The following is a 23158-nucleotide window of genomic DNA, read 5'->3' as shown; positions in this document are numbered from 1 at the left end:
TTAATCTACACCATAGTCCTATATTAGTTATATATAGAGTTGAATTCTTTGATTTGTCGTTATTACCCGATGACGGCTGACAAATTGGACCTCGTAATTTTAGTATTATAGATATCACCAAATGTTGTATCAACAAGATTTTTAAGATCGACATCAGTCGGGAAACTGAAGGGCCAGAGGCTGTTCACTTGATCATATCTATGTTTTATATGGTATTTCGTACAGGATATAAAATTGATATAGGTTTTAATGAAGCATATATGATAAAATGTATTCATCATTACGGATGTTGATATACTTTTTGACCTATCACATGGCCAAAAAAAGAGTTTTTTTTACTGTGCGTGTTGTGATTCGTTATCTCTCAGAAGTATTATTTCACCGCATACATGATGGGGACTTCTTAAACCCACTTGTAGATAGTTTTTGCAAATACAAATGGGATAAATGATGATACATCAGACTGCAAAACTGCCACTAGATTTGATGGATAGAGCTTAGACAAGGTGTCGATGTTGTAAACTCCCGCAACCATTGTTGATATTCCAACAAAGGGGTAACACTTGGTGTGGCTTAGTTTCTCCTGATCTACATGCAGTATCCACTATGCATGCGAATTCAAACTAAGTAAAATATGTCACAAAAGAATACGAAACACTCGGTTAAGTTTTTTCTATTTGTTCTTAAAGACCATAAAAAAGAAGAAAAAAAAGAAACCAATAAAAAATAACAAATAACAAATCGAGGAAAATAACCCCTTCATGAACAGCAATCGCTATAAAAAGGGGGTTTAGAGAGCTATGTTTAACATGTAACACACATAATGTTTTTTTAATTTTTTTTGGTACTTGGTTTTTGCAGCAGAAACGCTAGGAAAATGATAGGTTTGTTTTCCTAAGAATATCACTAGTCGATGATAAAATATTGGATTTGTGAAGCAGACATGATCTTTGAATGATGTCTGATACTCGGGGGATAACCGTACCCCACAAGGAGTCACGCATATCTTTCATAGTTTATCATCTATTGTTCCTATCAATAATGACACATCATTGACACTGTGGTATTCCAATCAAAGATGAAACGAAGCAATGGGTTATATCAAGTTTTCTCTGTGGAGTAAATCTAAATAGCTTTTAATCCTGGGATTTCTATAAGCAGCTAACAATGATGAAAACGACAGAGTTACAACTGTACGATGCGAGATGATTAAAGCAAATGATATTGATTTTTACCGAGCAATGAAGCTTTGCAGCGACATATAAGTCTGCAGAATACCTTTGAAAGGTGGGATAGGAGATAAGATATTGGAAATTACTTGTTGAATCGATTTGTACTACAGCAAAAAAGAACCTACTACTTAATTAATGACTTCCGGTAAGTAGATTTGAAATTGGTATTTTTTGTAACTTATTCTAATATACATGTATTAGACTTCGATATGTATGCATTTTGATCTATATGATATATTTAGAATTTTATTGATATATACATTCTGCTGCAGGTATGACCAAAGAGATGCGTATATACATTTAAAACATGTCAAACGTTACATTTGAGGTACATTAATCCCTGGATTTGTACGTGTTTTTTTAAAAATGAGAAAATGTGTGTTTTTTACATACTGCTTAATCTTTTGACGATATAGTGAACTATTCATTAATACTAAGCTTAACGATTTTATACATTTTTTTTAAGTAGATGACCTGGCCCGTTTTAGGCGCAGATCGAAAATTGGTACATTTGTAGTTGAGAAAGGCATATATGTTCTTTGGGGATCCGATCAGAAATAAAATAGATTCTGTAAAATTCAACTTCAAGTCTAACTGGAAAACTGTATCTTTTAACTTTAATTTTCAACAACATATCATTGTATATATCGGTAAATAAAAATTGTGTCAACAATATATTTAAAAAGTATACAGATATATGCGCATGTATACGATATTCATAAAATTGAGAATGGAAATGGGGAATGTGTCAAAGAGACAACAACCCGACCATAGAACAAACAACAGCAGAAGGTCACCAATAGGTCTTCAATGCAGCGAAAAGTTCCTGCACCCGGAGGCGTCCTTCAGCTGGCCCCTAAACACAATTAATATATATACTAGTTAAGTGATAATGAACGCCATATTAAACTCCAAATTATACACAAGAAACTAAAATTTAAAATAATACAAGACTAACAAAGGCCAGAGGCTCCTGACCTGGGACAGGCGCAAAAATGCGGCGGGGTGAAACATGTTTATGAGATCTCAACCCTCCCCCTATACCTCTAGCCAATGTAGAAAAGTAAATGTGTATTTAAAGCTTTTTACACTGATTTTTTTTTGTAATTTTAGCTTTGAAATACGTCTGATTAAAATAACAAACGAGAGGAAATGAATTCATTGAATTCAAGCCAGGTTACATACAATTTATAAAATATTCATTGATAATCGATAAATCTATTAGAGAAAAATGTTCTTGACATAAACCATGTGAAATGGAAAGTGTGTTACATCGGCCATTAACATTCAACGTAATTATGTATAAACCTACTATTACTGGATACGTTTATCAAAATAACCAAAAAACAAGTTTTTATATTTTCACCAGGGTAACACGTTTTTACAAAACAACACCGCCTGAAAACAGTTTGTACATTTACACCAAACGTACGTAAAGCTTAAGTCCAGTATTATGAAACTGACATTATCAAGATGCTTGATTTCTTGATTGACAACATATTTGTTATGTTCGGAGGACGTGTTTTTGAACAGACTGTCGGTATAACAATGGGAACCAATTGTGCCCCTCTTCTTGCCGACTTGTTCCTTTATTATTATGAGGCTGACTTCAAACAGGAACTTCTTAGGAAGAAAGATAACTTTACTTTCCGCTATATAGATGATGTTCTTTCACTAAATAATTCAAAATTTGGGGACTATGTTGAACGCAACTATCCCATCAACCTAGAGATAAAGGACACAACAGATACAATTAAGTCGGCCTCATATCTTGACTTACATCTAGAAATTGACAACGAGGGTTGGTTGAAAACAAAACTTTACGACAAAAGAGACGATTTCAGCTTTCCAATCGTGAATTTTTCATTTCTAAGTAGCAACATTCCAGCAGCACCTGCATACGGGGTATATATCTCTCAATTGATACGATATTCCTGTGCTTGCATTTCCTATCATGATTTTCTTGATAGAGGGTTGCTACTCACAAAGAAGCTATTAAACCACGAGTTCCAAATGGTGAAGTTGAAATCATCCCTTCGTAAATTTAACGGACGCCATCACGAGTTGGTTGACCGTTATGGAATAACCGTTTCACAAATGATATCGGATATGTTCCTTACGTCGTAACTACAATCTCCTTCCCTTTCATGAATATTACCTACCGAATTAGACTATTTACCGGATTTGTTATAACATGAGCAACACGATGGATGCCACATGTGGAGCAGGATCTGCTTACCCCTGCGGAGCACTTGAGACCACCCCTAGTTTTTTGTGGGGGTTCGTGTTGCTTATTCTTAAGTTTTCTATGTTGTGACATGTGTACCATTGTTTGTCTGTTTGTCTTTTTCATTTTTAGCCATGGCATTGTCAGTTTATTTTCGATTTATGAGTTTGACTGTCCCTCTGGTATCTTTCGTCCCTCTTTTACATTACAACATGCACTGGTAACATTTTGTATCATGACTTTATCATTTTCAAGGAATCGTATCAATATGTAAAAATAGCCATGATTAATATGTATAGAGTGTTTCATGATTTGAAAATTAAAAACTACTTGTATAGAATCTTATTCAAAACAGTGTGGCTGTGGTCATTGATTGACGACCGAAATTATCCCATTGACTGGGACAGATTAGGTGAACGTTTGTCTGTAACGACCACTGCTCACTTCTTACTTATTATAGAATTTAAACTGTGGGGTCACGAAAGGTTCGTAACGCCTTTAATATTAAAATAATTCGAAAAATTAATCAGGAATAACTTTATGTTTTGATTTATATTATTGATATAAATCAAAACATCGTGTTATTCTTGATTAGTTTTTCTAATTACTTTATTTAGGTGTTGAGAACCTTTGTGACCCCACAGTTTAGGTGTCTTTAACAAGTACATAGCAGAGCAGCGGTCGTTACAGACAAACGTTCACATAATCTGTCCCAGTCAATGGGATAATTTAGGTCGTCAATCAATGACCACAGCCACACTGTTTTGAATATGATTCAATTTAGATACACCATTACTATAACATCAAATTACATGGATTTTCAAAACTAACACGATGCTTACGTGTCCGACATGTTCATGTTTTTTATGACTGTAAACTAGGTTTTTCAGCTTCAATTTGTAAAAATATATTACAAGGCCGTAACTAGGCATATTATTTTAGTGAGGCAAAGTAATTTGAGGGTATAAAATGAATGGTGCAAAATCCTGCATTCTAGACTTTCCAGATAGTTTGACAATGTTTTAAATTTGGACACTTTTTATATAAATTTTTCATATTTAAAGACTCTTACTAACACCAAATTTTTAACAACTTTAATTAAATTTTGATGTAAGATAATCATCCAAATATCAATTTGAGTCTGTCGCCAGAACATAGAACACACATTGATTCAGTAGAGTTTGCCAAATTTTTCTAAGGCCGGTTTTGTCAAATAGTTTAAGTATATTTGGTCTGCTGACATCCTTATCGAGATGAACATAGAGCATGACAAGACCGCACAATCTCTCACCAATCATGCATGTTCTTTTCCAAGTTTTCAGTCGTTTCAGGGAAGTCTGTGCTTCTAGCGGTAGCACATCGACACAATGATCGACGTCTTCTTCCGATTCCTTCTCCATCAACAATTCGGTAGCAGCATGGGGTAGTAACAGTTTTGTTTGCAAAAGGGAATTAAGCTTCCCTGCTAGCACCATCATATACAGTGGTAGTAACAAAATATCAAACTCGTTTTTATGCTGACAAAGAGTAAACAAACTAGGGATAGAATAAGATAAGATACATGAATATGATTCTATCTAGAGTAAGTATGATATGGGCACAGGGGAATTGGCCTGGAGTTTTCGCCGTTTACATGTAGGTCCGTAATTTCAAATTATTTCTAGAAATAGTCGATTGTATTTTAGTTCCAGAATCTATAAATTTTGGGGTTAGGCGTTGGGGGTTTACGATTCCGAAACCCCGAATATTAAGACACGAAATTCCGTAGTCCCAAATAAGTAAAGACAGAATCCCGCCTTAAAGTTTCTACCGTTCCTCAATAATGTCAATTTGGAATATGGGATGTTCTTTCAACTTTTAAGGTTAAAGAAACATGGATAAATACTAATCCAAACATGTTTCATATTATTTATATTTTATTTATCTGTTAAGGGATAGATTATTAAGTTAGTGAAACAGAGAAATAAATACGCAGACAGGCTGACTGCTCCCTTGCGATGCCCAGTACTTGATTTGTCAGTCTACTTATCTTTTTTTGGATTAGTTCTAATGAATTTATATTTAATACTCAGACTCTGTTCACATAAAATTAGTTTACTGAATTATTCCTTCTTTACCTTTACGGTAGCGCTTTCCTTTTTTTATGCAAGAGCCTGTTTTAACCAAAGATTCATGATGATTATCGTTACTAGGTTTATGCAAGGATTTGTATAGTAAATCCATATACAAATCCTTGGTTTATGGAATCGAGAAACATCATCTGTTGAGATGCTGAGTTATTAAACTATAATCCATGTACCTTTGATAACTAATTATCAGCTGCTTATATCCAGAAAGAATAATTTAAAAGGAATGATGACAAGTTATAGAAATTAAGGTTGAGACAGAACAACAAATGACTATGCTTATAAAAAAAATTCAGTGTCGAAATTTTAGTGAGGTAATTGCCTCACTTGCCTCAAGGATAGTTACGGCCTTGATATTATTGTACCTCCCAATTATACAATACTGCACTTTTATAATTGATAAAATCATGAAATCTTACGATTTTCAGGGGGCGACCTACATTTGCGTCATTTGCGCGAATTGACATTTTGACATGTATTACTGACGCTTACGCGAACAACTCGTATTACGTACAGGTATTTCTTTTTCAATTTTCCAATCTCATTGGCTACTTCCGTTTAAAAAAATAACACTTCCGGACTCATATGATAGCTTTATTCACACTGATTCCAAAAATATATACTTTGCATATACTTATGCCTGTATTATTAGTTACATAGTGTGCTATTGACCTAATACCGTATATATGGGGTCAGTAAATTCCATATGGGGTGAGAGCGAAGCTCGAATCCCAATATGGAATTTACTAACCCCATATATACCGTATTACGTCACTAGCACACTATGTAACGAATTTATCTTACCTACTATCTTAACATGTGATATTTAGACTAATGACCTATCAAAATGAGCAAGTCTTCGATACTGTTAGCATTAAGAAACTAGCTACTTCCATTGATCCTACAAAAACAGATGCCAACAATAACAACTTGTTAGGTTTAAATGCGTTTTATGAATTTATTTCCATCTTAATCATCAATTTTTTCGTCTGTAGAAACCTTTAAGATTTTTTTCTCAAACCGTTTTGTTTTATAAAGGGAAGTAACACCACTACTAACCCTGCATGAAATAAGCCCCGCCTCCCTTTTACTTAATATGGAATGTAAAGGGACATAACACCACTACTAACCGTGTATGAAATAAGCCCCGCCTCCCTACATACCTAATATCAAGTATACACGGTCTCCACGAGGACGCTTTTAACCAATCATATGCCTAGAAATGTATAGGAGGTAAGATAAATTTTAATATGCTTCTTCTGGTTCGTTTAATGTCATTTTCGGTCTTAAATGATAGGTTTATGTATACCCATTCATAAATTATATGGTTTCTAGATACTTTTCCGTGAAATAAATGCAGAAATGACTACCTTCAGTTCACTTCAGGTCACTTCATGATGACATTTTTCAAGGTCACTTGATACCCAACAAAATGCAATGATCATTCTTCTGGCTTTATAATGTACCAATTTGCAGAAATAATCTAGCCTAAAATAAATCATTTCAGGTCCATAACTCCCATATGATGTCATTGCATTGTTTCAGTCATTAGGTGTCATATCTTAATCACAATAATGTAAACATTTTGCACTAGTTTATTCATATATATCTTAAAAAGCATCAGAGAAAATGCAAAAAAAAAATAAAAAATGTCAATGTTGATAACAATTAATTTGTTCAAAAGTAGTCTTTTTCAACAGCTTAGTTGTGCGCAAAAGTAAAGCCTCTATATCTCGCAAATATGGATTCATATTTTGAAAACGAAGGTAAGATTTGCGCAAACATAACCTGAAGCCCTTCTCACAAAAAATCTTGAATGTAAAATTAATCTTACGATAAAAATATTTAGTTGAATTGTTTAGGAATATTTTAGATTTGCGATACAATTTACACCTAAGTTTTTTTGCTGGTTTTAAAACGCATATTTGGTAGGGGTTCGTGTTGCTTATTCTTTAGTTTTCTATGTTGTGTCATGAGTGCTATTCTTTGTCTGTTTGTCTTCTTTTATTTTTAGCCAGGCATTGTCAGTTTATTTTTGATTTATGAGTTTGACTGTCCCTCTGGTATCTTTCGTCTCTCTTTTGTAGACTGTTCCCTTCGTCGGTTTTCATTTTTTCCCCTAATTTTGTCTGTTGTCTGTCGGTATATGAGTTTTGATTCAAACTTTGGTATCTTTTTCCTCTTTTTTTCAGATAATGGAAAATGACTAAATAAACATCATGTCACAAAACAAACTTCTTCATGATGAATGCAATGGAAGTGCCACACTTCAGAACTCTGATAGAATAGAAAGATCAGATGTTGTTCCAATGTTAGCATCAGAAGCTGAAGTTCCGGAAAACGATAACCAAAATGCCTTGACTATTACCCGTAAATATGTACCAGTAATTCGGGTACAGAAACCTAGACCATGTGATAATAAGAAGCGTATAATGATGATAATACTCGGGTCAATGTTTGTGTTTATTGCTCTGGTATTTCTTATAACAGGAACTATACGATTCCATCAATGTCACCCCAGTAAGGTATGTATGCTTTTTTATAAGTCAAAAAGTTACCATCTAAGGTTTTATTTATGTACCAATCCAAATTATGACTTGGATGGAGAGTTGTCATATTGACACTCATACAACATCTTCTCATATCTATTGTAGTTTTACAATGTTTTATGTCTTTTTCCCAGTTTGAAAATATATCGTTAAAGTATTCAATCCTTATTCATTTTATCTTGACTAGCGGAACAAGAGAAAAAGTTCAAAGAAAAACGCGCAATACAATAAGTTAAGGAAAACACTTGCTTTCAATATTATCGGTATCAGATCTGAAACCGTATTGACTGTCATCTGAAACTAACTGTTTAATTTCTAATATATGACCACGCATCAACATATTTGTGAGAAATAAAATAATAATTAGACACAAACACTTAGAAATGTCCTGATATGCGGACAAGAAGGAAGTGAAATGTTAATTAAACCGTATATTGACCTATCATAAATGTTTGCTTAGCTAAGTATTTGCTGGTTGTGTCAATGAACTATGTTTTATGCTGCATATGTGATTTTCACGTCATATATTCTTCCGGTACCCACGGATTATTTCCCAATATATAATATTCAATTAGGTGTTCTGTATACATAATCTTTACTTTTTATTTCAATTTTGTTTTTGGTTTTCACTTTTGTTCTAATTTTGATTCATTGTTCATTTGTCTTATGGCCGTGGTGCTGGTTGTCCTTCACCTTAGAAATTTTTAATGGTGCTGTAAGTATTTGTTATTTCCAAGCAGATCCATTTTGTAGCAGTAAAATTGTTTTTCATGACATGGTATCAACTAAATAAATCATCCATTATGCATTAAGCCTACAGCGAAACGGAGTATAACTAATGCTGCGAGTACTCAGTTTTTGACCAAGAAACCAGCAGCCGATTCCATTTCAATATTCAGACATTTAATGAGGTTAAGATGACATTTGTCTGCCATCAATGCCGTGCTTACTGCCACTCTTTAGTCACGTTACTACTGTTATGTATTCAATTATTACAAAATTGAATAACATTTTATTGAGCCCCATATGGTCAAATAGATTGGTTAACCGGGAGAAATGTCTAACAAATGGAGTAAGTACAGTCGTCTATAGTTAATAAAGAGGATCGACGCTTCAACAAGATAATAAAAGCAAGGAGGATATAGGAAATGTATTACGTGCAATTACAATTAAAAAGACATTAGTGCATATTATACAAGAGTGAAATATCCCGGGTAATAAGGAAATTTCATATGTTAACTTGACAGAAGGATATGAGCGTGTCCCGGTAGTTGAAATCAGGACACGGCAGCATTATATAATAATTGTCAGTAACTTTGCAGTTTCGAATTCCCCGTCTATGTCCTATGTAAAACACGGACAGGGAATATCATATGAGCCCAAATTCTCTTGTGAATTCCCGAAAAACATTTAATAAACAAGAAAAATGAGCATTTATTTATGTGCCGCGATATCATAACATGAAAGGAAAGAAATTGTTTAGCAGGGGATTGTATGTATGCAGGATGAATTATAACTCAAATACAATGGTCTTAGTGATACCCCATCCAATTTTCCCAACAATAAAAAAAGAAGCTCGTTAGAAGTCATATCGATCTCGAACCAACTTTGTACTACGCTATACAAATACGCGGAGTCATTTAACGTTGTAGCTCACAAAAACAATCTACTAGACACATTATTCTAACTCCGAATCTACTAGCCTACTTGCTTAATCATAAATACCATGTGTTTTGCTGGAAAAAAAAGTTAAATCAGCTTTACAGTTTTTCGTACATCAATTTGAGGATCGATCCAACGATAGAAAGTATACAACACCAAAACACAAAACACAAAACACAAATTAAACAAACTTTAGTTGACACTAATCGAATGCCTTTGGAATTCTAGGTCGACTGAATCAAAAATTTCTTTTTGAAAAAATAATGTCCATTTACTCTACTTTACAGTATTTTATATGGAATGGAATATCCACCAAAAATATACATTTCTTAATTTGTGAAATGCAATTTCTTAATTCGTAACATGCAATTTCTTAATTTGTAAAACGTAATTTCTTAATTTGTAACATGTATTTTTTCCATCCGTTACATGAATTTCTACATTTCTTGATTTGTGAAATGTAATTTCTTAATGTGTAAACAATTTCTTTATTTGTTAACGTATTTTCTTCATTCGTTACATGAATTCTACATTTCTTAATTTGTGAAATGTAGTTACTTTGTTTGAGTCACGTTTTGTGAGATGTGTCTGTGTAATTGTTACCTCTGCCAGCCAATGAGAAGTTCCGTTTTTAAAGAAAAAAATACAAGTTACAAATCAACATGTTACAAATCAAGAAGTTTTGACAAGTCTAGAAATAAAAATCTAGAATAAAATAGTACACGAGGTCGCTGTGGAGCCATGTCAACTCGCACCTTCGCAAACTCGTACCCAATATTTACCAACTCGTATTTCTACCAACTCACACCCAATATTTTACCATTTATTTTTTATTAAAGTTGTTAGATTCTTTTCTATAATATAAAAACATACACATAAAATTAAGTGCAACTGCATTGATTGGTAATTAATCTGAAGCAATAAGTTTTCAAATCAGAAATGTCTAAAGTTAACAATTTCAAGTGTCTTAAAAACAATCAGCTCTAGTATATTCCGGACACGGTATAAGACGAATCGACAGTAAACAGAGCGTACTAGCTCTTCGTCAAAAATTTACACATGACCCTAAAAGGGTCTTAGTCTAGTTACACCCCAAAAATCAGAAGACAGTGACAGGGCGTTTACCGAACACAAATGCTCCACCAACTTAATTCTTGCAGATAGCGAAATATAACTTTGCTCATTGTTGAAGGCCGTACGGTTACCTATAGTTGTTAATGTTTGTGTCATTTTGGTCTTTTGTGGATATTTGTCTCATTGGCAATAATACCACATCTTCTTTTATATAATTTCTAAAAAGAAATCGACCAGTTATAGAACTGTAAATAATGAATAATAAACTGTTATCACAGAGATTTGTCTCGCTTTTTTGTTATGTCGATAATGCAAATGTTGACATTAAAGAAGTCAATGAACCATGACTGAATGTACATGGCTAAAAATTCTCAATGGAAATGAGATGTGCCAATGCTTATACAACTGCATACAAATATCATTGACCTACCACTAGTGGTTCCCCATAAACTGATCTAATCACAAACTAGTACATGAAAACTAAGCAAAAATTTCAAAGTCAATAGACCATGATAGAAGGGGCGGGCCAAATAATCTCCATTGAAATGAGATGTGCCAATGCTTATACAACTGCATAGCAATTATCATTAACTTACCACTAGTGGTTCCTGATAAACTGACCTAATCACAAACTAATACATGAACATAAGTAAAATTTCAAAGTCAATAGACCATAACTGAGAGGGCGGGGCAAAATGATATGCCAATACTAATACAACTACATACCTAATATCTTTCACCTACCACTAGTGGTTCACTCAAAACTAGACCTAATCACAATCTAATACATTGTTGACGCCGCCGTCGCCACCGACGCCGGAAACAGCATACCTATGTCTCGCTTTTTGACTCCGTCAAGCGAGACAAAAATTGAACATTCATAGCATAAAGGTTAGTTTCTTATATATTTGTGGGCTGACCAACAAAAATGCTGTCTCCGGATTTCATTGACATCTTGCTTGGACATCATATCTGAATATTTGATGAAACGATGTTAACTAACATAGATACTTTAAACCTACTAGACGATTATATCTATTTTAGTTTGATTAATTCTTGTTCTGACTTTGTCGCTTCAAAAATATACGGGTTGTCAGTTTCCCTTTCGAAGGTCGGTGGTTTTCTCCGGGCCCTCCAGCTTCCTCTACCAGTAAAAACAGGCCGCCACGACATAACCCAAAAGCGGCGCTTAAAAGTGGCGTTAAAACATTAACAATCAATCAATCGATTGTAAAGTAACGAAAGACTTTCAGATATAAGCTAAATAGAAAACTCTCCTTGAACACACATGTTCAACGCAAAGATCAGTGAAAAAGCATAATAGGATATCTAATACAGTTATTTAGATACTATAACAGATACGAACCATGATTAAAATAAAAAAAAATCATACATTTTGCCCTTATTTTCACCCAATCTTAGTTTTCACAAAGTCAATAAGATTAGTAAAACTCAGTGGCTTGTGGTGTTCAAAGTACAGTACTGATTTTTGGAATCTATATCTAGTTTTCATTAAAACAACCCAATTCTTATCTATTTTTGTATGTTCGAGCCTTTTGTCCACTAATGACAATTCAAGCAAATTTTTTAAAAAGGTTCCAACACTTTCAAGTCAAATAGAAAGGGTTGTTCCAACCATATGTTCCCATACAAAAGTATTAGTAGTCAAACAAAAAAGGGGGATCCACCCCCGGAACATCCCACCCCTTCCCGGCCGACACTGACTAATGATCACAGATTAGATTATATTATATTATGTTTTAATATTATAGAAAAGAATATAACAACTTTAATGGATATAAATCGTAAAATATTGGGTGTGAGTTGGTACAAATACGAGTTGGTAAATATTGGGTAAGAGTTTGCGAAGGTACGAGTTGACATGGATCCACAGCGACCTCGTGTACTATTTTATTCTAGATTTGTATTTCTAGACTTGTCAAACTTCTTGATTTGTAACATGTTGATTTGTAATTTGTATTTTTTCTTTAGAAACGGAACTTCTCATTGGCTGGCAGCGGTAACAATTACACAGACACATCTCACAAAACGTGACTCAAACAAAGTAACTACATTTCACAAATTAAGAAATGTAGAATTCATGTAACGAATGAAGAAAATACGTTAACAAATTAAGAAATTGTGTTTACACATCAAGAAATTACATTTCACAAATCAAGAAATGTAGAAATTCATGTAACGGATGGAAAAAATACATGTTACAAATTAAGAAATTACATTTTACAAATTAAGAAATTGCATGTTGCGAATTAAGAAATATTATTTCACAAATTAAGAATTGTATAATTATGGCAGATATTCCCTTCCATAATTTTAGTGGCTTATTTGAGTTAAGGGTAGATATCGGATAAAAATACCGAACTCGAAGTTAAATTCAAAATTAGAAGGTCCATTAAAACTGACAAAATCAAGCATCGGGACGAATGGAAGAAAGCGAGACAGTTCTTATTTCTACAATATTAAACCAGTCGCTTTATTCACATTAATAAAACACTACAATAATTTCTGAATTTACAATAATTGACAATTTGTTTATTAAGGCAGAAAAACAGAAGAGATCCTGATAACTTCAAAACAAAAGATATTCTGAGCGTCGGTTAGATGATAGTTCATTCCAATAGGACTAATATTATATTACAAATTAACGTCTTTTAGAGGATTATATTTTTGACTTCCATTTGAGAATGTAACCTTGATAGATTATTTTTTTCAAATTCACAGATTCTTTTTACTGTGAACGTGTTAAATTATTGATTTGAAAGATAAATACAATAATACTGGACACGGAACAAGAATAAACGTGTATATATAGTAACCTTCATTTGACTATCAACAATTAGCAGGCACCAACGGCACAGGTTTGTGTGTGAATTATCAAAACCTTTGTACGGATCCATGCATGGAAATCATTACGAAACAATATAAATTATATATTGAATGGGGTTAACATGTCCGACTTAAAATAATGCTTTTTATATCTGTAAAAAACTCTGCTTCTCCCAGATGATAGGATCATAAATCAAGTTTTGGTATATCTTATTCTCATTCCTCATTTTCTAATGCAGAAATATCATATATTATTTAACCAGTTATAATTTATACAATATTTTTTTTTCTAGCATACATTTTCATATACTTTAATATAAAAATAAGTATCAGGACTAATAGTAAAATAAGTAAGAAAAAAAAAGAGGAAAATATACATGTATAAGTCGATTAAAGACATTTTATCACAACAAAATCCGCGTTTGAACAACATACAATGTAACAACTCCCCCTCCCCCGAAAACATTATTGAACTCGGTTGCTCCGGAAGGGTCATCAGCTACTCATTACACCAGTCAGTCGTGTAGCTGAATGTCTTCGTATGTATGTCTACAAACAATTCATTCAGTGTTGTTACAAACAAGGACAATAGAAATTAAAGGGCTGCCATAATTGTAGTTATTTCATTACAGTGAACCAATACTACAAGTATAAATGGTGATATCGGTAAAACCTTCGAAGAGAGGACTTCAACATAACCATAAAGAATTATTTTAGCTTGTTATAATTATTAACATTGAAGAAATAGAAAAAAATGAGAACGGAACAAGATCCATCGATATGGATTATTATATATCATGCTATGAGTATAAAAAGATTTGTCAGTGGCGTAGCCAGGGTTGAAATGATGGGAATGTTTCGCCGAGCGGAGCGAGGCGAAAAAAAAATTGGACCTTTTTATGCAGAAAGATATTTTTTATTTAAGCACATGTACTCCCCCAGAATCCGACACTAGTTAGATTTTTGTTTAAATTCAAAATACCAACCAATTCATATATTTATATTTTAAACCAAATTTTATTGTTTCCTCGAAACTACCATCATTCAATTCATAAATATTTGATGTAAAGTTTCCCACCCAATCTTATATTTGACATATCAAAACGGACCCCATTACAGCGGCACTTCTGTATAATTTAGGAACTTCGGAATATAGGAACTGAAGTGACTTCTCTTTCCAGGAATTAGAGTCTACAACCTTGGGTTTCTGATTTTTAAGTACTAAGCTAAACGCGTTGCAGGAGACATAAAAATACAGGGCGTCCGATCGTCTGGTCTTGTTAGCACTCTCATGTGTACAATTCTTGTTAGATTAAGTGAAACTCATATCTTAAGCAATGTCTTTGACAATTTGGAAAATAAGTCGTCATCAAATATTTTTAACCAGTTATCACCCTTTGAAATATAAATTGTAATGGAACTCACATTTCATTTGCTGTGAAGCTTTTATTTCTCTTATGATATTGAAAAGAATTCGAAAAAAGAAAAAGAAAAAAAGCGTTTTTTTAGTTATGCCTTGTTCCTTGCCCTTTGATAAATAAAATATGACAAATAATGTGCATGGCGGGGAACATTGGATCTTTGTTCTTTTTTTACTGATTGAAAATGAAATTAGTATTTGAACCTAGATAGAAACTGGAATTCATAAGCCTCGGACTTATCATGATCTATTACAAATTGATTTTATTTTTATCACGTCGTTTACCATGCCGCAAGAAACGATATCATGATATGGTGTTTTATTTGTTTGTTGCTGTAGTCAAATGAGAAGCCATCACTCCACTAGGTTCATGATTTTAGATGAAACATGTCCAAGGGTCTGCGTATCAGTCCTTTCCGCTTGCCTTAGCCGATGACGTAGACCTTTTTACGAACAAAAGTTAACTTGGAACACTATTCTGCGATTCAACCATCTTGTTTACATAAACCAAACTATGATCCTAAATGAAAGACCAGGCATACTGCTTCGAAAATAACTGGACGTTATCAATCATATCCTCAGCCTTGTTACATTTGGATTCTCCGAGTTAAACTGCTGCTATTTTTATTTTATTTTTGTCAAAATGATGTGGATGCTTGAGCATCCGAGCATACATGCAAGCTACGCCACTGTTCGTAGAAGAAAAACAATCGAAATAGAATGACGTGCGAACAGAACGACAGTCAACATGGTGATCTGTTCATGCTATAAGTACATTCAATTATAGCTTAGTATTAAAATATATATATGGAGAGTTGTCTCATTGGCACTCACACCACATCTTCCTATATCTACAGATGGCAAACAGTCTAAATTGAACGAAATAAGAACAAAAAAGAGATCGTCGACATGGTAATAATCTCATGCTAAGAGTACATTCAATATAATTTGCTATAAATATATATATAGAAGCCAGCTAGTAGAAATTGATTGATAAAAAAACGGTCGTCTACATGGTAACATGTACATTGTAAGTATCTAAGAAGAGATAATTCAATAGGTTGGTATAAACAAATTCATGGAAGGAATCAAACGAACTATATTATAATCATTGACTAAACAACGTTTTCCAAAAATTATTTCTGAATTTTTCTAAGTCACTTTCTGTTTCAATTTCAGATTTCTGCTCAGTGGGATAAACGGTTTCTTTCGGTCCACTTTGGTGAGTATAATAGAAAAAACATCCTTGACCGTGATCCTTGTAAATATATTTTGCTTAAAATTTCACGTAAAAAGATTCAATTGCCATACAATATTCTACAATTGATAATAAATGCATACAATTATATGTGTAAGGCACGAATTTCTATTATTACCACATAAATAGAAGACATCTTTTGACATAAAGTGAAGAAAATATTTCTCTTTTTATTACCTTTCATTCTCATTCTATCTTTTCGTATATTTCTCTTTCACAGATGATTTAGTAGGTTTAAATAATTATGCTCTAGAAAAGAATGTTAACCAAACGTCCATGTCATATCTAAACTCGAATGGTCCGGCATACTTAGCAGTGGATGGGGACATTAAAACATGTTCGAGAACAGGTATGTACATATACAGGTGTAATACATTTTGTACCACCAAATCATGGTACGTCACATCCGGTTGTACGAAAATAGGTCGAAAAAAAGTATTCCCTTGAATTTGACAGTTGTAGGTAATTAATCCTACATTTTATTGCAGTAAAACATTTCTGTTTCATAAACATATGTCTTGGGTATTTCAAATCACTATTTTTGTACACTTGAGGTTACATGGTTCCTAAACCTTGTACACAGGTTAGATAAGGGGAGAAATTTGATTGGTTAACTTCCAGTGATGGCTATTTTATTGTATGCAATGAAATATTATGTAATTTTTTTTCTATAGTACTGGACAGGATGAAACTTTACTCATGTCAAGTATTTCTTTATTTGAAACAAAGATAACTTCTGCACATGTTTTTGAAAAGTGCAAATTCTACAAAGACTAATGATCACTAATAGGGTAAAATCAATGGTGGTATAACACATACAGAACACTGGTTTAACCAAAACACAAGTTGGAGCAAAAACGTAAAGTTTTTGGCTAGGCTACATTACCATAAATTTGTCGTCACATCAACTTGCAATTTAATACACTTCATTCTGTAAATCTCACCCATACCCTTATATATGTGCATCGAACAATCCCAACTAAAAAATTTGCCACATGAAAATCAGTATCAAAACATACTACTTTTATTGACGTTCTTCTTGTTCGCTAACTAGTATATTCTGATGTCCGGTGTAACAACGTCCGTTTAATATCACGAAATTGCATTATGTGCACAATATGACTGGGATGGAGAGTTATCTCATTGGCGCTCATACTACATCTCCTTATTTCTATATAATTATTCAATGTATATATTTATCAAATTCAGTTCATTTAATGGGGCCCTTTTTAGCTTGCAGTTCGGTGTGAGCCAAGGCTCCGTGTTGAAGACCGTACTTTGACCTATAATTATACTATACTATACTATAATATACTATAATTGGTTACTTTTTTACAAATTGTGATTTGGATGAGAGAGTTGTCTCATTGGCACTCATTCCACATCTTCTGATATCTATATGAACATGTTTATTTATCAAATTAAGGTCATTTTGGGGGACCTTTATAGCTTGCTGTTTGTTAACGTTGTGAGCATTAAGGCTCCGTTTTGGTACTTTTCACAAATTGTGACTTTGATGAAAGAGTTGTCTCATTGGCACTCATACCACATCTTCTTATATCTATAGATGCTACGAAAGCTTTTTTTATCGTCCGCTTTGATAAAACTAAGATAAATATCAACACATGTCTCACTCAAACCCTATTTCACAGCTTTTTCAGGAATATCTGCATTTCAGCTGGATAGAAAGGGCAATTATCATACTAATTACAAAATCCAGAATAGATCTTTTATCCCCTCTAAGTCCGAGATTAGAACTTGCTAATTCCAAGCCATGTCTCTTGATTGAAATCATGAAACATATATCTTTATGAATACAAATTAATCCCGTTTATGGTTATGAGCATGCAATCACAAAAGAAATGCCACCACCTCACGACCGGCTACTTTTACCTCCTTAATGCTATTGTAAATTTTTTAAAGATTACGCTCGTGTTCTAAAAAGGATACGCATGTGTCCTAAAAAAAGGGTACACATGTGTCCTGTTAAAAGGCAAAACATGTCTGTCCTTGTTAAACTTACCCTCATATTAAAATGCCCCTCAACATAAGCTCGCTTTATCCCGTTTGAGAAAACAACCAATCTGTGTAATATCGGCTGCATGACGTTAAACAAGCAACACTATAATATCGACGAGTAACAAATAAATGCACGAATGTTTTAAAATAAACGAAGTAACAAAACAATGTTATTTGTAGATGCAGAATTGTCACCAAGCTTACAAATAGATCTCAAATATCAACGTCCAGTAGGATTTGTGTTAGTGCATGGTGATTTACAAAATGGTATGTATACGATTTACATGTTACTTTCATTGCGATGTATTTGAAGTATTCTTCAGAACCCTTTCAATTTGAAAACAGTTAAACAAAAAAAAAAGGTACCTTTCATGTCGGCCAGTTTAAATTGATTCTTTGCAAACATTTTTTTCCTTTGCTCCGCACTACGGTATGCAGCTATTGATTCAACTCGATATTCGTGCCATCTTGAAATTATTATTTAGCAATTATAACGGTTGACTACATATCCAGAAATCAACGCCACTTTGCTCATTTGAATATTATACTAATGAAATCGGATACGGGTCACGGAAATTATGTCGAAATGATAGGGATTTTTGAAAAAAATGTCTATTCTTACTTTAATTTAAGTGATAGACAGGTTGCCGGGGCAGAAAATAAATATACACAACACTATACACCATTTAAACGAAACATAATGACTGTTGTTGCAAAAATCAAGGTTCCTAAGCTATTTTGAAAATCGAAGCGAGAGGCTTTTAACATTGCAGTATAAAATACAGGCTTAAATGACTGAAACGTCAAATTTGCAAATTTCGTGTTGAAAATTGGATAACAAGGTCATTAGAAAAACAAGTTGCCGGGGTGAAACTTGAAACTTGGATGTCCAAAGAATAAGTAAGTCCAAACCTTGTATGTGTAGTCGTTGAACTCTAGGTGCCCACGTAAAGTTAAAATGCCAATATTTTAAAAAGAACAAACTCACGAGAACACGAAACTTCACTTCATTCGCGTTCATTGTTTTGATTTTGACCGCCTGACAACTTTACGTAAATATCAGAGTGATTATAAACAAGGACTCTGTGACGGGCAACTTATAATATCCGTGTTTTAAAGATTTTAATGATATCAAGCCAGTCTAGTTCAAACTATAATCACGTAGTACAATTCTCATTTACATATTATGAATATTAATAAGCAAAAGCACTACTAATTTCTGGCTATGATGATTTGGCTAACTTAAGGTTCTTTCGGCAAACATATGATAAAGAATTGGGAACAAGTCCCGCGCTGGAAAATATATTGAATACGGCAGATAAGAACAATATGGGTAATCAGGATCCGATCAGTAATTATTCCTCCATGTTGACGTTAACTATGAGACTACTATATACTCCGTACCTGCAAGATTTTGTTTTGTTTTAGATCATTGTCTAGATAATTTGAATTGTTATTTTAGCCTTACATGACATTACCATATATGTTGTTGGAGAGGACGGATTACATAGTTATAAATCAAAAACCAATACGTGTGAGCAACATAAAGGACTGGTAAAGAACCAAGCTATAATTACCGATTGTGGTCGGCCACTTAATGGACGGTATGCTTAAATTATTTACCAAGCTATTGTAGAATATATTATACCGTTTTGCATGTTAAGAAAGTTAGACACTTTGCTTTCAAATTTGATAGTGACCGTTCACAAATACATGTACACATTGCGCTTATCCAAAAATAAAATCATTCAATGCATGATATGCTTTCAAGTCAATTTTGCTAAAGACATTTAGATAAGGTACTGACACTCTACATAATTTTTTGCAAAGAAGGACATCTTTTTCCCGAACAATAATAATACTTAAATATATTATAAGTACACACACCCTGTTTTTGTATATTAAAATAAATTATGGATAAAACACAATACTAAAATTGAGAATGGAAATGGGGAATGTGTCAAAGAGACAACAACCCGACCAAATAAAAAACAACAGCAGAGGGTCACCAACAGGTCTTCAATGTAGCGAGAAATTCCCGCACCCGGAGGCGTCCTTCAGCTGGCCCCTAAACAAATATATACTAGTCCAGTGATAATGAACGCCATACTAATTTCCAAATTGTACACAAGAAACTAAAATTAAAATAATACAAGACTAACAAAGGCCAGAGGCTCCTGACTTGGGACAGGCGCAAAAATGCGGCGGGGTTAAACATGTTTGTGAGATCTCAACCCTCCCCCTATACCTCTAACCAATGTAGTAAAGTAAACGCATAACAATACGCACAATAAAATTCAGTTCAAGAGAAATCCGAGTCTGATGTCAGAAAATGTAACTAAAGAAAATAAACAAAATGACAATAATACATAAATAACAACAGACTACTAGCAGTTAACTGACATGCCAGCTCCAGACTTCAATTAAACTGACTGAAAGGTTATGATTCCATCATATGAACATCAGGTACAATCCGTCCCGTTAGGGTTTTAGTATCATACCATCATAACATATATGAGAAGAACATAACCCGTGTCATGCCAACAACTGTTTTTAGAATAAATGTGTTTAGTTCCGATGCAAAGACCTTATCAGTGACTCAATATTAACGCCAAAATATGCAATCTTTAATGACATGACAACAGTATCGTAATTATATCCCTTCTTAATAAGTCTATTCAAAGGTTTTGTAAGTTTCTGAGGTGAATACTGACACCTTTGTGCTTTATAAAGAATATTACCATAAAAAATTGGATGTGAAATACCTGAACGTATTAGAAGTCTGCATGTTGAGCTATATTTACGATAATATATTTATCGGAAACTGCTTTCTTCCTACTAAACATTAAGCACAATCCCCATCTGATATGTGTTTTTCAACAAAGTAATAGAGAATAGTCACTACATCAACCAACATAAAACATTAACAATTATATCCTTTATCATTTTTGCAGAATAACGAAATTTTAATTTGATTCATTCTTTTTTACAAGTATTACAATTGAAAAAAAAATTTTGATGAATATTTTGTCTTTCAGATACATTATTATAGAAATGAAAAATTCTGTCAATTCACTGGATAGTTTGATGCTTTGCGAGGTGATAGTTATCCAACGTTGAACCACAAGTATGGGAATTCAGCAGCAATACATTTATTTATTAAACTGTGTCATGATTTTATAATACAACAAAAACAACAAATTCTCTTATACAAATTTAAATTGTTCCTAGCTCGAAGTAATTCAGAGAGATTACATACAGGTTGATAACATTATATGAACTATATTACAATCAAATTACAAGTAGCTGAAAATCAATCAAAATAGTACGGCCAATTTCTAATGATTTGTTTATCTCAATATCAGTATTAAAGTTAATATCTGAAACTTGTTGAGACATATTGAATTTCGTTACAAAGTAGTCTTAGTTATATTTTCAAAATAGGTTTTGAACTATTTTACGTTTATTAATAAAACTTAAAAGTTATTCAGAGCTACTCCTTGTTGCTTAAGAAAGACATTGTATGCGATTTTTCATAAGACTTTATGTTTATAGGTAAATTTTATCAGCTATTTATCCTATACAGAATTATAATTGCTCTCGTCAGCTCGCCAGAATGATACTGTTCTGTTCTTTTCACAAAAATGAATGCAACAACCCTTTTAACTTGTAAACGGGGGTTTCGTTTAACGATTAAGGGCTCATTCCTTTGTTATATTTGTGAAAAAAAATTGAAATCGTTGTACAATACAATAGCTTAAAAAACGATTCTACATCTAATTTTGCCGGGGGAAAAAATGGGACCCTTTTATTCAAAAATCTTGATCCACAATTGAGTTCCACTTTGATTTAACAAATTTGAATAAATGTATCATTTCTGCACTTTATGTTTAAGTTATTGTAATTTATCGATGTAACGTTTTGTTTTTACTGTACACAATTGTATTTTTTATAAACGATTGTTTTTGCTGATTTTGAGTTCATTTTTACTAGTTAGTGTGCGTTTAGTACTGGAATAATGTATACATACATATTATTCAGGAGCGAAGCCGATGAACTTTTCTGGTTAGCGGTATTGCATAAAGCTTCTTTTCCGAGACTCTGCGATATTTGATCACTAGTTTTATTTAATGAATGGCTATTATCTATTTTGAATTTATTGAACCATAAAACTAATGTTTGACTCTTCACATTGAATAATCCGTGAAGCGAATTATGTTAAATATGAAGAGTCAAAAATTAGTTTTATGGTTCAATAAAATCAAAATAAATTATTGCCATTCATTATAAATAACTTTCTATCAAAAATAAGGCTCAAAGAACTTTTTATATTATTTATATTAACAATAACAACGTACACACATGTTGGCGTATGAATACACAACGTCAGAGTGGGCGTGTCGCCATCAAAATTGACAACATTGAAAATAAAACTAATAATTGTAACCAATCAGAAGACAGTAAAAACACCAAATTTATTTATTATCAATTGTGAAAGAATAGTTTGATTTCCTTTTCATAGGTTAGTTTGAGCTGAGGATCAAAGTATTCAGTATCGTTAAAAATAACTACTGTACAATCACTCGGCCAATGTGCACACATTTTGCTAATGACACTCTCAAACCTTGAAAATCTCGATTTCAAATTAACTTTCAAATTTCTTTATTACTTGATTCTTTGGTGTCCTAATTGAAAGCCAATGAATAAAAAGTGAGAAAAACAAATGATTCTGAATTGCATGTAA

At 33.0% G+C, this 23158-nt stretch overlaps 1 protein-coding gene across 1 annotated transcript; it reads left to right on the top strand.

Annotated features, from left to right (window-relative positions):
- Positions 1-1268: 1268 nt before the first annotated feature.
- Positions 1269-22383, top strand: LOC139488051 (uncharacterized). The gene is made up of 7 exons (XM_071273377.1): positions 1269-1377; positions 7778-8110; positions 16317-16359; positions 16616-16744; positions 18595-18681; positions 19877-20018; positions 21453-22383. Exons 2-7 carry the CDS (start codon positions 7805-7807, stop codon positions 21532-21534), a joined length of 789 nt encoding a protein of 262 aa, XP_071129478.1. The 5' UTR covers positions 1269-1377; positions 7778-7804; the 3' UTR covers positions 21535-22383.
- The last annotated feature ends 775 nt before the right edge of the window (positions 22384-23158 follow it).

The sequence above is a fragment of the Mytilus edulis genome, chromosome 1, assembly GCF_963676685.1.
Source record: "Mytilus edulis chromosome 1, xbMytEdul2.2, whole genome shotgun sequence".
NCBI lineage: Eukaryota > Metazoa > Mollusca > Bivalvia > Mytilida > Mytilidae > Mytilus > Mytilus edulis.
Note: the sequence above shows the minus strand (reverse complement) of the source record. Positions and strands in the feature narration are given on the sequence as shown.